Genomic DNA, 13,483 nt, shown 5'->3' with positions numbered 1-13,483 from the left:
GAGGACGTTGGCTGCCAACCACCAGTTTTTTCGGAGACCCTGGAGCAAGGATGCAGCACGTGCCGTCGGACCGGTACATCAAATTCCGGTGCGTGATGAACACGAGTTGACGTGGAGTACTGTGGCCCTATCGCCAACATGACGTGGATCGAGTTGATCACGACGCGCATGAGGAAGCGTTCCAAATCGACTGGCGAGACAGCGGAGATGGGAGCTGTAGACGACAACAGAATAGTACTCTACCCACCTACATATTACTGTACATGTATCCTATGTAAGCTTAGTGGAGTGAACGAGCACCTTGCGGATAGGCAACACTTTCGCTAACCAGTGGTGAAGCTGAGACCGTCGATCATCAAATCACCGAAATGTGTGACATGTGATAGAAGTGCGTGGCGGACAGCGTCCAGCATTGCGATGAGTGTGTCAATGCTGCTGAGCCGGCATTCCGTTATTTGCCTCTTAGAGCATGGGCGCTATCCAGCATTCGAAGGCTACCGAAGACGCTCCGCTTCTGACTGCCACTCCGACCGGGGCCGTCGCCGTCAAAGTCGAAGGGGAACTCCAGACAGAGCCCAAGCACCATGCGCTGCTGGGAATGGCGTGTGTCGCCTGCTCGGCGCTGTGCTTTAGCTTCATGTCGACGTTCATCAAGTATCTGACGTATTCGCTCACGTCCATGGAGGCCATCTTCTGGCGCTCGATCGTCGCCTGCCTGTGCAACTTCGTACGTCCTTCAGGTTTACTTGTGAAGCGGTTGAACAGCGTGAACTGATGCAGATGTGTGTGCGGAACAGATTGTCGTAAAGCTCAGCGGACAGGACCTCTATGTTGCGCCGGAATACCGGCGAATGCTGCTGTACCGTTGCTTCGTCGGCTTTTCGTCGATGGGCTTCGCCTTCTACTCGATCTCGCAAATGGTGCTCGCGGACGCAAGCGTTGTCATTTTCACATCGCCAGTAATGACTTTCTTCATGGTGAGTTTGACGTCCAAACACAGCGATGTACTCTCATTGGAACTAACAAGCGGCCTTTGCTGAACAGGGTGCTCTCTTCTTGCACGAGAAAATTGACGCTATCAGTCTCATTAGCGCCATCGCGGCGTTCGGCGGACTTGTGTGCGTTGTTCGCCCGGGCTTCCTGTTCGGCTATGATCACCCCACCGCATCGACGGATGGCTCGTGGATTGCCGTGTGCTCCGGTTTGCTTGGTGCGCTGAGTCAAGTGTTCGTGTTCCTGATCGTGCGGCAGCTCCGCGGGCTGAACGTGTTCGTGATCATCCACTACTTCACGATGTCCAACGTCGTATTTGCTATGGCGTGGGTCGCGCTGGTTCAACAGGTACGCCTCGAAACTCTTGCACCCTAATGGTGTGTGTATTCGACCTTACATTGAATTTTATGATAGACTTTCTCCATCCCCTCGACGCCTCTGGTCTGGGGAGCCATTGTCGGCTGCGGCATGTTCACGTTCCTAGGCCAGTCCTTCCTCACTCGGGGCTTCCAGCTGGAAAAGGCGGGCATCGCGTCCGTCATGCGCTATCTGGACGTGGTGTTCGTCTTCATCTGGGACTCGGTCATCCTGGGCGAGCACATCAACCACTGGAGCATCGTCGGCGCCTTCATCATCGTCACGTGCGCAGTCCTCATCGCGCTGCGCAAGATAAAAATGACCGCAGCCTGAGGAAGTTTAGCTGAATACTGAATACACTAGCCGAGCGCCGCCCGCGTTGCGGGCGGTGGGTGCATGGTTGGTTGGTGCCCGTTCGCTCGCTCATCCAGCTCGCTTCACTACTATTTTTACTATGACAGGGTTATGTTTTATCTCAGTATATTTTACAGTAAACTTGTACCATAACCCTAAGCCCGCTACGGCTCGCAAGCTTCGCCTTCGCTTGTCTACCATGCACTGTTTGGTCCTGGGTTTTCACCCGCGTGCTTCGCACACGGACTTCAAACCGCAGGCGTACTCGCTGCGCTCGTCTCACGTGGTTCCCGTGTGTACGAACCCTAAGCCCGCTACGGCTCGCAAGCTTCGCCTTCGCTTGTCTACCATGCACTGTTTGGTCCTGGGTTTTCACCCGCGTGCTTCGCACACGGACTTCAAACCGCAGGCGTACTCGCTGCGCTCGTCTCACGTGGTTCCCGTGTGTACGAACCCTAAGCCCGCTACGGCTCGCAAGCTTCGCCTCCGCTTGTCTACCATGCACTGTTTGGTCCTGGGTTTTCACCCGCGTGCTTCGCACACGGACTTCAAACCGCAGGCGTGCTCGCTGCGCTCGAGGGGGAATGGTGACTCTCAACAATTACCGCTATGCAAAGTGACAAATGTATTCCTTTCGTAAAATATGCATTCACACGAAGTCGCTGCCTACGCCCTCTCGAACAGCTGTCGGTACACTATGTTCGCCGTGTACACTCCGTCTTCTTCCTCCCGCTCTGGATACTCGACCAATGCCTTGAATCTCGACCTCGACGTAACCCTTGACATGGCCACATACAGCTGACCGTGGGAAAAGCAAGGAGTCGCCAAGTACAGTCCCAGGTACTGCACCGTTTGTCCCTGCGCCTTGTTGATCGTCATGGCAAAGGCAGTCTGGATAGGAAACTGCCTGCGTCTCAGTCGAAATGGGAAATCGCGGATGTCGCCATCGCTGATGAACACGATGCGCGGGATCAACACATGCTGGCCTTGTCTGTCGCCGGCCATGATGGTGGCGTGGATGACATGATCTTTGAGTTCGACGATTCGCAGGCGTGTTCCGTTGCACAACCCCAGGTCGGGATTTAAGTTCCGCATCATGATGATCGGCATCCCCTTCTTGAGTTTCAGCTTGTGGGGTGGGATGCCACTGATGTTCAGGGAGTTGAGCACCTCCTGCTCGAATAAGTTCCCGTCCTCGTCATCCTCCACTGAGTCCGTGGACACATATTCTCGAGCTGGCCCAGTCATGCGATCCGCTACGGCTTCGTTGATACGATGGACTATCGCGTTCGTGGTGGTGAGGATGGTGCGACTCGCAAAGTACTCGTCCGTTGCGACTTCCGAATTGTTGATGTCGGCGTACATCTCGTCGATCATGCGCCGCATACCTCGCGGAATAGCTCCCGGACGGATCTCCTCGTCCTCATCTGGATCACCGGCGGGGTTGTCGATGAGCATGTCGCGTGGAATCTTAATGTAGTCATTTCCCAGATCATTGTGTACCTCGTGTCTCCCCTCTCCAACCTTCAGCAGGTACTCGGAAAACGCAGCCATCTCAGCAGCACTATCGGACGTGGCAGCCGTGCGAACACGCATGTTCTCTGTCAGACGCACCTTAAGGAAAAGTGGCCACAGTTCGGATGACTTCAGGCATGCGTCGATTGTCTCTGTCGCCGAGCCGCCCTTCACCACCGGGAGAATTTGCCTGAAATCTCCCGAAAGCACAACGACTTTCCCACCGAAAGGTTCTGCCTCGTTATCCAAAACATCACGAAGCGTTCTATCCACTGCCTCAAACGCGTGCCGATGCGCCATGGGTGCCTCGTCCCAAACTATCAAACTTGCTTTCCTCATCAATTCCGTGACCTGGGATCGCTTGTTCATGTTGCAAGTAGATTCGCCGTCTATCTTCAAGGGGATTTTGAAGGTAGAATGCGCTGTCCGACCTCCCATAAGCAGCAGAGAAGCAATCCCACTGGAAGCGACCGCGATTGCAATTTTTCCGGATAGACGAACCTTGGCCAGTATGTTCCGAAGCAGTGTCGACTTCCCGGTACCGCCTGGTCCATCAACGAAGAATAGCTTCCTGCCTTCCTGTGGGTCCTCGACAGCTTGGGTGATCTGATCATAGGTGAAGCGCTGCTCCTCGTTTAGGTGGTCCTCCTCGCTCACAATTTGTTCAAGAACAGACGCGTCATATCCCGTTAGCTCTCGTCGGATGAGATTGTTTTGCAGAACAGACTCAAGCACCAGGCGAGGGAACTCGCTCAGCCGAGGGAGATCAAAGTCTTGGACGGAGTACCCACTGACACTGAGCAAGTCTTGGATACTCTTCAGTGTGTCGAACGTCACAACAGACGTTTTAAAAGGGTCCAACATCTCTCGGTTCCTGTAGGCATAGTCAAGCGAAAGGTCTTTGAAGAATTGGTCCCAAAGACCCCGAACATCCGTAGGCGCCGAGTAGACCAAGATTGTTGCAAAGAGCTGGCGCAGCTGGTACGGCATCTGGAACTCGGCAGCCTCCGACAAACACAAAACCCATTCGCTGTCGTTCTCCAGATAGCCGGCATGTTCAGCCGCGTCTCGATACGTGGGACACAGCACACCATCAACTGTCCGCAGGTCTTCGAAAGACCTCGGTCCTCGGCGATGGCATAATAGCAGGCGTAAATAGAAGCGCTCCATATCACGCGGTGAAACATGCACCATCCGACCAATTGCAGCCTGGTACCTTTTACGTCGAACCCAGCACTTCGTGTTTCCCATCCAGCGGAATTCCTTGGGTATATCCTGGTACAGCATTGTCTTCGCGATCTGGTTCTCGGGTTCGTCGCTCGCACACAATTCGAAGAAGCGGGTCAACATGGTGTGATTCCCACGACCAAGGACACGCTCCGGGTCTTCCGTCGCTCTGAAGAACACGGTTTGGGCATCTTCGACGTGAACGGTAAGCTGAGTGACTGCGTGTGTCTTTCCTTGGATCAAGAAGTCGAGTAAGCGGATACAGGCTTCAACTGGAGATATGTACCTGGCCGTGAGGAAGCGCAGAATCTCGTTTGGCTCTTGCCGAGGGAGCTCTCCACCCGCGCGAACTGCCTCGACAGTTAGCACAGCTTTATCGGACCCTTTGTAGACGTACTTGTATAGATATTTCACAGCTGAAATATCCGTGCACACCTCGACGTTGATGTGGCAATTGTACTTTTGGGATAAGTACGGGTTGTACGGAACAACCCACTGGTTAATAGTGGCGTTGTCGTACTCCCTGCCCTTCCATACCAGGACGCCTTCAGCTCGTCGACGCCGTCTGTAGACCGGATAGCCGTTCACATTGGTCCTTGTCGCCTCTGCAAAAGGTTTCGGATATCCTTTCGTACACTTCCCGTCCTTCATGCAAGCGCATGACGGGTTTGCCGCTCCACAGGGTCCATGCAGCATGCATGTCATGATTGTCTCGAATAGCTGCGGGAACTTTTCTCTGTCAGGAAGCTCTGCAGACACCATACGATCTACGATTTGGCGAGTACGCGGCTTGTCCTCTTCAGCCAAAATGATCAAGATGTGCGCGTGAGGGAGCCCTCTCTTTTGAAACTCGACCACGTAAATCCGCGCTTCCATACGGCCCAGCACTCCTTCGCTCAGGTCTTTAAGCTGAGCTTGCAGTTTTTGCTGCCAGACACGGGCTACAATATCGGGGCGGTCCTGAGCGTTTTGTTGATCGGACCCAAGGGCCTCGACTATCTCTTCCCATGTAGGGCTGCAGGTCGTTGTCATGAACACATCAGGCTTGCCGAATTCTCTAACAATGGCCATTGAGTCTTGGTAGGACTGGTACATTGCTCGAGGACTGCCCATATGAGATGAGGGCAGAATAACGCGGCGTCCCACTTGGTTGAGAAAATGGGTATCACCACCTCGGCCTCGATCAGGGTGGACCAACGTACCATCGCCTCTGTCGAACTCAGAGAGTAGTCCTTCGCCTGCTTCCAGCTGAATTGTACCTTCGTTAAGCAGTGCATCCTGAAGCCCTCGGTACTGATCGGCGCGAATTTGCTTCTGATGTGAGGCCACCCAGCGAAGTTGCTCCTGCTCGCATTTAGCGCGTTGGTCGACACACCACTGCTGAAAGAGACGGCCGCCTTGATGAAGAGCAGACTGATCTCCCTCTTTTTGGTGCAACCGGAAGGCGACATGTTCGCGAAGGGACATCTGGTTCTTGTTGCGACGTCTGACTCCGTTCGCGTATGTGTCCGTGTAGGTCCAACCCAGCTCCCCATACGGAAGCAGAAGAGGGTACTGAAGCGGATCATACTCCGGGCGCGTCTCGAACAGTCGCAGAAGCCTGTGATCCCGAGTATACAGTAGTAGATCGCGAGGCCTATCCAGGTTGCCGTCCTCGATGAGCGTCGCGCCTACCTCAGAAACGGTTGGCAAATTGTATGTCCGAGGATGCGCTATATTTTCGTGGAGGCGGAACACCATATCCACGACGTCGCTCGTGTCTCGCGAGCGCACTTGCTCTCCGAAACTCAGGAACTGCTGAGCAAATGGGTTGTGCTGCGCCATCATTTGCTCAATGTCCATCAACGCCACAGGATCCAAGTCAGCAAAGATTCCTCTGCGGCGTTGGGCGCGCTGCTGCATGTCCGGGTCCACAATATAGATCTGCGCGAACTTAGGGTCCGTGCGCTCTCCGGTGGCGGGATCAATATAGGGGAGTAGAGATCCCAAGTAGTGACCCATTGCACCCTGGATGCGGTACGTGTACACACCCCTCTGTCCCGCTACGCTTGCATCCTGGTTGACGTCCTGGAAGGATCGGTTGGAGCACGAAGCGCCAATGGACGTGAACGCAAAAGCTTGGTTATACGCTCGTATGTGCTGTCGAAACGCTGGATCCCGGTACAGTTGCAACAATCTTGGAGGTGCAGGCCGTAAAGGGGGAAGACGAACCTTGTCTTCCAGACAACAGCTCATTTTGGATTCGCCAGGCCACTTCCAAGCGCCACAATGTTCACAAACAGTGGTGGGAGGAAGCCGATGGCGCCCATTCACAACGTCTGGACCCTGGACGTAGGCCACGTCAAAATCGTCGTGGTTTGCCAACGCCTCTCCACGTCGAGCCGATCTACGCCGAAATCGCTCTCTCTCGCGTTGCTCCAGTGCTTCTTCCTCAGTCTGTTCTCTGCGGCGTTCCGCATGTTGCTCTTGGTTTACCCTTCGCGCTTCGGCGCGTTCCTCCTGCGTAAGCTGTGATCTGCGCTCCGCGTGTTGCTCTTGGTTTGCCATCCGTTCTTCAGCACGCTGCTCCTGCGTAAGCTGTGATCGGCGCTGGGCATGTTGCTCCTGGTTTACTATCCGTTCCTCGGCACGCTGCTCCTGCGTAAGCTGTGATCGGCGCTGGGCATGTTGCTCCTGGTTTACCATGCGATCTTCGGCACGCTGCTCCTGCGTAAGCTGTGATCGGCGCTGGGCATGTTGCTCCTGGTTTACTATCCGTTCCTCGGCACGCTGCTCCTGTGTGAGCTGTGATCGGCGCTGGGCATGTTGCTCTTGGTTTACCATGCGTTCTTCAGCGCGCTCCTCGTGTGTAAGCTGAGACCGGCGCTCCGCGTGTTGCTCTTGGTTTACCATGCGTTCTTCAGCACGCTCCTCCTGCGTAAACTGAACCCGGCGGTCCGCGTGTTGCTCCCGGTCTGTCCTGCGCTCTTCAGTGCGATCGTGTACACTCCTGTGAAGCGCGCGAGAAGCACTGTTGCGTTCACGCTCCGCGGCGTGGACCTCTTCGTTCAGATTATGCCGACGTTCCTGCTGTGCGATCCGGTTTCGTTCTCGTACGTCCTGAAGCTGCTCGGCACGGAGCTGGGCTCGCCGGGCTAGCTTTCGCTCCGCGTCACGCCGCCGCGCACTCTCCCGCTGGGAGTCGGTCATGTTACTTCTTCTGGAACGCGCTCGCTGCGCCTCCCTCATCCGACGTGGATTTGCTTGTGGGTCAGTCGCCCTCTGCACTGGAGCACCTGCAGAGAGCTGGCTAGTCGCCCCTTGTCCAACGACCGTCGGCACAGGAGGGGCGGTTTCACCCGTTGCAACTGTGACGACGTCCCCTCCACCTGCGGCCGCCTCTTGTAGACTCAGTTGTTCCATCTGCTCCATTGCCACCCGAAACCGCCTTTGAGCCGCGCGGCGGCGCCCCAAGCGTCGCCTCTTAGACGCCGGAGACTCATATCCTTGTGGTGACGCGTTGGCATCGAGGGCCTGGGTATGGCGCTGGTCCAGCTCCTGACGCCGCTCATCACTAACAAAAGAGACCACTGAGCAAGGGACACTTGACAACAACCAAGAAACAGCCGTACCGCTCCCGCTTGCTGCCGACATTCACCATGGTGCTGTCCGCAACAACTGCAACAGCAAATGCAGCGTTAGTGGACTTCCCAATAAATGCGCACGTGCATTGGAAAACAACCACCCAAAACTGCAGTCGTTAGTAAAAGGACGGCCGGTACCTCGCAATTCGCAAGGAGACGCCTTCTGGAGACACACCTGCAGGATACCCGTGTAGCACCTCCAGTCTTGCACAGTCCTCGCCACGAACCCGAGTCCTGCACGGCTGTAAAACACCTCATTAGCCTTGCCGCGTTTGCTTTCGTTTGTTTCTGGTCCCTCACATCCACCGTTATCCCTTTAAAGCACCCCCGCATTGGTGCTGCGTCTCAATACCTTTGGAGACACAGCTGCGGGTTCGAGGTGCTGAAGCGCGACTCGGTACCTCAATTCTTTTTTTTTCTTTTCTTTTAGTTGCTTCCTTTGGCAACGGAGGTCTACCGGTCGCGCTCAATGCCACTGAGCTTTATCAGCTCAGGCAATTAACCGTTTTGGTTGTAAAGGGACACGTGTCAGCTTTTTGGGAATCTTTTTTAATATTTTTTTTAGCAGCAAGGCATCATAGGCATTAAAGGGCCGTACAAACCCCGAGTTCGCGCGCAGACTGCACCAAACCAACGGTTTTCCACCGGTACCACTGCAAATGGCCACCGTCGAGCGGTCCTCACTTGTCACAATAGTGCCGACTCGTCCTTTTGATTGGAAAGTGTCCGCCACAGCCGTAACTGCACAGAAACCCAAATAGCATGTTACCACACTATGGGCCGGTCCCATTACACGGTGTCAAGCCCGGGGCTAGGATGGACGACCCGGCTAGGCCGGCTTTTATCGCCGTGTGTACCCATCCCAGTCCCCCGGATTGGTATGAGACTTCCCACTATGCCGGCGGGCATAAATGGGCGCCTCAGCACCGCGGCTCCGAAGAGCAGGTTGGATGGCGGACTGTCTTGGAACGCATTTCGGGCGCCAGCTGCAATCTTTTTATCGGACCTCTAACCTGGAATTATGCTTCCCGGGGGTGAAGGGAGCCCCCCAAAATAGCATGTTCACCAGAAAGCCCGAAAATACGGGGTAACCGTCACGATTGCTTCGAGAGAGGTCGGCCTGGCTCGCTGGGCAGGGATGGGATCCTCTTGGGGGCTGGCTAGGCCGCATCAGTGTGGCCGTCATAGGGTACCCATCCCTCCATGCAGTTGTGCCCTTCCCACACAATGCACGGCTCCGGTTATCCTCCTCTAACACGCACGGTTACCCCTCGACTGCCCTGAAGGTACCAGTTATCCGCAACAGGCGGCACTCCCGAAATCGTTATGTATTAGAATTAAATAGCATTAATCTATACCTACCCTGCCTGCGGCGGGGATGACCTGCCTGCGAAGCTATCCCGCCCGGTCCTCCGTCGAGCTGGTCCGTCGCCGGAGCGTCGTTTTGAAAATGGAAATGAAAAGAAAAGTTGTTGAAAGGCGGTTTATTTTGTCCAATCAGCAGCGATTTCATTCGGCTAGTTCCGATGTGGTGTAGTCCACTCTACGCATTATAATAGCCAATCGCGCAGAGGCTCCACTAAATAGCCAATGAGAGGTCTCGTATTATAATAATAGCGAATGGGAGGGCCGCCTTCGCTGCGCTCGGCAGCTATTTATAGCCAACGGAAAGTCCGGATTTGCGTTACGCTCGAGGTGCGTACGGAATGACGGACAGACGGACGGACGGACGGACGGACGGACGGACAGGTTACTCTGTTACTTGTAGGGGACTAGCCGAGCGCCGCCCGCGTTGCGGGCGGTGGGTGCATGGTTGGTTGGTGCCCGTTCGCTCGCTCATCCAGCTCGCTTCACTACTATTTTTACTATGACAGGGTTATGTTTTATATCAGTATATTTTACAGTAGACTTGTATCAAAACCCTAAGCCCGCTACGGCTCGCAAGCTTCGCCTTCGCTTGTCTAGCATGCACTGTTTGGTCCTGGGTTTTCACCCGCGTGCTTCGCACACGGACTTCAAACCGCAGGCGTACTCGCTGCGCTCGTCTCACGTGTTTCCCGTGTGTACGAACCCTAAGCCCGCTACGGCTCGCAAGCTTCGCCTTCGCTTGTCTACCTTGCACTGTTTGGTCCTGGGTTTTCACCCGCGTGCTTCGCACACGGACTTTAAACCGCAGGCGTACTCGCTGCGCTCGTCTCACGTGGTTCCCGTGTGTGCGAACCCTAAGCCCGCTGCGGCTCGCAAGCTTCGCCTCCGCTTGTCTAGCATGCACTGCTTGGTCCTGGGTTTTCACCCGCGTGCTTCGCACGCGGACTTTAAACCGCAGGCGTACTCGCTGCGCTCGTCTCACGTGGTTCCCGTGTGTGCGAACCCTAAGCCCGCTGCGGCTCGCAAGCTTCGCCTCCGCTTGTCTAGCATGCACTGCTTGGTCCTGGGTTTTCACCCGCGTGCTTCGCACACGGACTTCAAACCGCAGGCGTACTCGCTGCGCTCGAGGGGGAATGGTGACTCTCAACAATTACCGCTATGCAAAGTGACAAATGTATTACTTTCGTAAAATATGCATTCACACGAAGTCGCTGCCTACGCCCTCTCGAACAGCTGTCGGTACACTATGTTCGCCGTGTACACTCCGTTTTCTTCCTCCCGCTCTGGATACTCGACCAACGCCTTGAATCTCGATCTTGACGTAACCCTTGACATGGCCACATACAGCTGACCGTGGGAAAAGCAAGGAGTCGCCAAGTACAGTCCCAGGTACTGCACCGTTTGTCCCTGCGCCTTGTTGATCGTCATGGCAAAGGCAGTCTGGATAGGAAACTGCCTGCGTCTCAGTCGAAATGGGAAATCGCGGATGTCGCCATCACTGATGAACACGATGCGCGGGATCAACACATGCTGGCCTTGCCTGTCGCCGGCCATGATGGTGGCGTGGATGACATGATCTTTGAGTTCGACGATTCGCAGGCGTGTTCCGTTGCACAACCCCAGGTCGGGATTTAAGTTCCGCATCATGATGATCGGCATCCCCTTCTTGAGTTTCAGCTTGTGGGGTGGGATGCCACTGATGTTCAGGGAGTTGAGCACCTCCTGCTCGAATAAGTTCCCGTCCTCGTCATCCTCCACTGAGTCCGTGGACACATATTCTCGAGCTGGCCCAGTCATGCGATCCGCTACGGCTTCGTTGATACGATGGACTATCGCGTTCGTGGTGGTGAGGATGGTGCGACTCGCAAAGTACTCGTCCGTTGCGACTTCCGAATTGTTGATGTCGGCGTACATCTCGTCGATCATGCGCCGCATACCTCGCGGAATAGCTCCCGGTCGGATCTCCTCGTCCTCATCTGGATCACCGGCGGGGTTGTCGATGAGCATGTCGCGTGGAATCTTAATGTAGTCATTTCCCAGATCGTTGTGTACCTCGTGTCTCCCCTCTCCAACCTCCAGCAGGTACTCGGAAAACGCAGCCATTTCTGCAGCACTATCAGAGGTGGCAGCCGTGCGAACACGCATGTTCTCTGTCAGACGCACCTTCTGGAAAAGTGGCCACAGTTCGGATGACTTCAGGCATGCGTCGATTGTCTCTGTCGCCGAGCCGCCCTTCACCACGGGGAGAATTTGCCTGAAATCTCCCGAAAGCACAACGACTTTCCCACCGAAAGGTTCTGCCTCGTTATCCAAAACGTCACGAAGCGTTCGGTCCACTGCCTCAAACGCGTGCCGATGCGCCATGGGTGCCTCGTCCCAAACTATCAAACTTGCTTTCCTCATCAATTCCGTGACCTGGGATCGCTTGTTGATGTTGCAAGTAGATTCGCCGTCTATCTTCAATGGGATTTTGAAGGTAGAATGCGCTGTCCGACCTCCCATAAGCAGCAGAGAAGCAATCCCACTGGAAGCGACCGCGATTGCAATTTTTCCGGATAGACGAACCTTGGCCAGTATGTTCCGAAGCAGTGTCGACTTCCCGGTACCGCCTGGTCCATCAACGAAGAATAGCTTCCTGCCTTCCTGTGGGTCCTCGACAGCTTGGGTGATCTGATCATAGGTGAAGCGCTGCTCCTCGTTTAGGTGGTCCTCCTCGCTCACAATTTGTTCAAGAACAGACGCGTCATATCCCGTTAGCTCTCGTCGGATGAGATTGTTTTGCAGAACAGACTCAAGCACCAGGCGAGGGAACTCGCTCAGCCGAGGGAGATCAAAGTCTTGGACGGAGTACCCACTGACACTGAGCAAGTCTTGGATACTCTTCAGTGTGTCGAACGTCACAACAGACGTTTTAAAAGGGTCCAACATCTCTCGGTTCCTGTAGGCATAGTCAAGCGAAAGGTCTTTGAAGAATTGGTCCCAAAGACCCCGAACATCCGTAGGCGCCGAGTAGACCAAGATTGTTGCAAAGAGCTGGCGCAGCTGGTACGGCATCTGGAACTCGGCAGCCTCCGACAAACACAAAACCCATTCGCTGTCGTTCTCCAGATAGCCGGCATGTTCAGCCGCGTCTCGATACGTGGGACACAGCACACCATCAACTGTCCGCAGGTCTTCGAAAGACCTCGGTCCTCGGCGATGGCATAATAGCAGGCGTAAATAGAAGCGCTCCATATCACGCGGTGAAACATGCACCATCCGACCAATTGCAGCCTGGTACCTTTTACGTCGAACCCAGCACTTCGTGTTTCCCATCCAGCGGAATTCCTTGGGTATATCCTGGTACAGCATTGTCTTCGCGATCTGGTTCTCGGGTTCGTCGCTCGCACACAATTCGAAGAAGCGGGTCAACATGGTGTGATTCCCACGACCAAGGACACGCTCCGGGTCTTCCGTCGCTCTGAAGAACACGGTTTGGGCATCTTCGACGTGAACGGTAAGCTGAGTGACTGCGTGTGTCTTTCCTTGGATCAAGAAGTCGAGTAAGCGGATACAGGCTTCAACTGGAGATATGTACCTGGCCGTGAGGAAGCGCAGAATCTCGTTTGGCTCTTGCCGAGGGAGCTCTCCACCCGCGCGAACTGCCTCGACAGTTAACACAGCTTTATCGGACCCTTTGTAGACGTACTTGTATAGATATTTCACAGCTGAAATATCCGTGCACACCTCGACGTTGATGTGGCAATTGTACTTTTGGGATAAGTACGGGTTGTACGGAACAACCCACTGGTTAATAGTGGCGTTGTCGTACTCCCTGCCCTTCCATACCAGGACGCCTTCAGCTCGTCGACGCCGTCTGTAGACCGGATAGCCGTTCACATTGGTCCTTGTCGCCTCTGCAAAAGGTTTCGGATATCCTTTCGTACACTTCCCGTCCTTCATGCAAGCGCATGACGGGTTTGCCGCTCCACAGGGTCCATGCAGCATGCATGTCATGATCGTCTCGAATAGCTGCGGGAACTTTTCTCTGTCAGGAAGCTCTGCAG

General features: G+C 54.9%; 1 protein-coding gene across 1 annotated transcript; it reads left to right on the top strand.

Moving 5' to 3' along the window:
* Window positions 1-469: 469 nt before the first annotated feature.
* KRP23_10552 (Pseudopaline exporter CntI) lies at window positions 470-1,683 on the top strand (the record flags this gene model as incomplete). Its single annotated transcript, XM_067881017.1, has 4 exons — window positions 470-727; window positions 798-977; window positions 1,045-1,341; window positions 1,408-1,683. 4 exons carry the CDS (start codon window positions 470-472, stop codon window positions 1,681-1,683), a joined length of 1,011 nt encoding a protein of 336 aa, XP_067741301.1.
* Window positions 1,684-13,483: the final 11,800 nt, after the last annotated feature.

This window comes from Phytophthora ramorum (genome assembly GCF_020800215.1).
Source record: "Phytophthora ramorum isolate Pr-102 chromosome Unknown Phyram_PR-102_s0010, whole genome shotgun sequence".
In the NCBI taxonomy this organism is placed as follows: Eukaryota; Oomycota; class Peronosporomycetes; order Peronosporales; family Peronosporaceae; genus Phytophthora; species Phytophthora ramorum.
The sequence above is the reverse complement of the archived record's forward strand: the minus strand, read 5'-3'. Positions and strand labels throughout refer to the sequence as shown.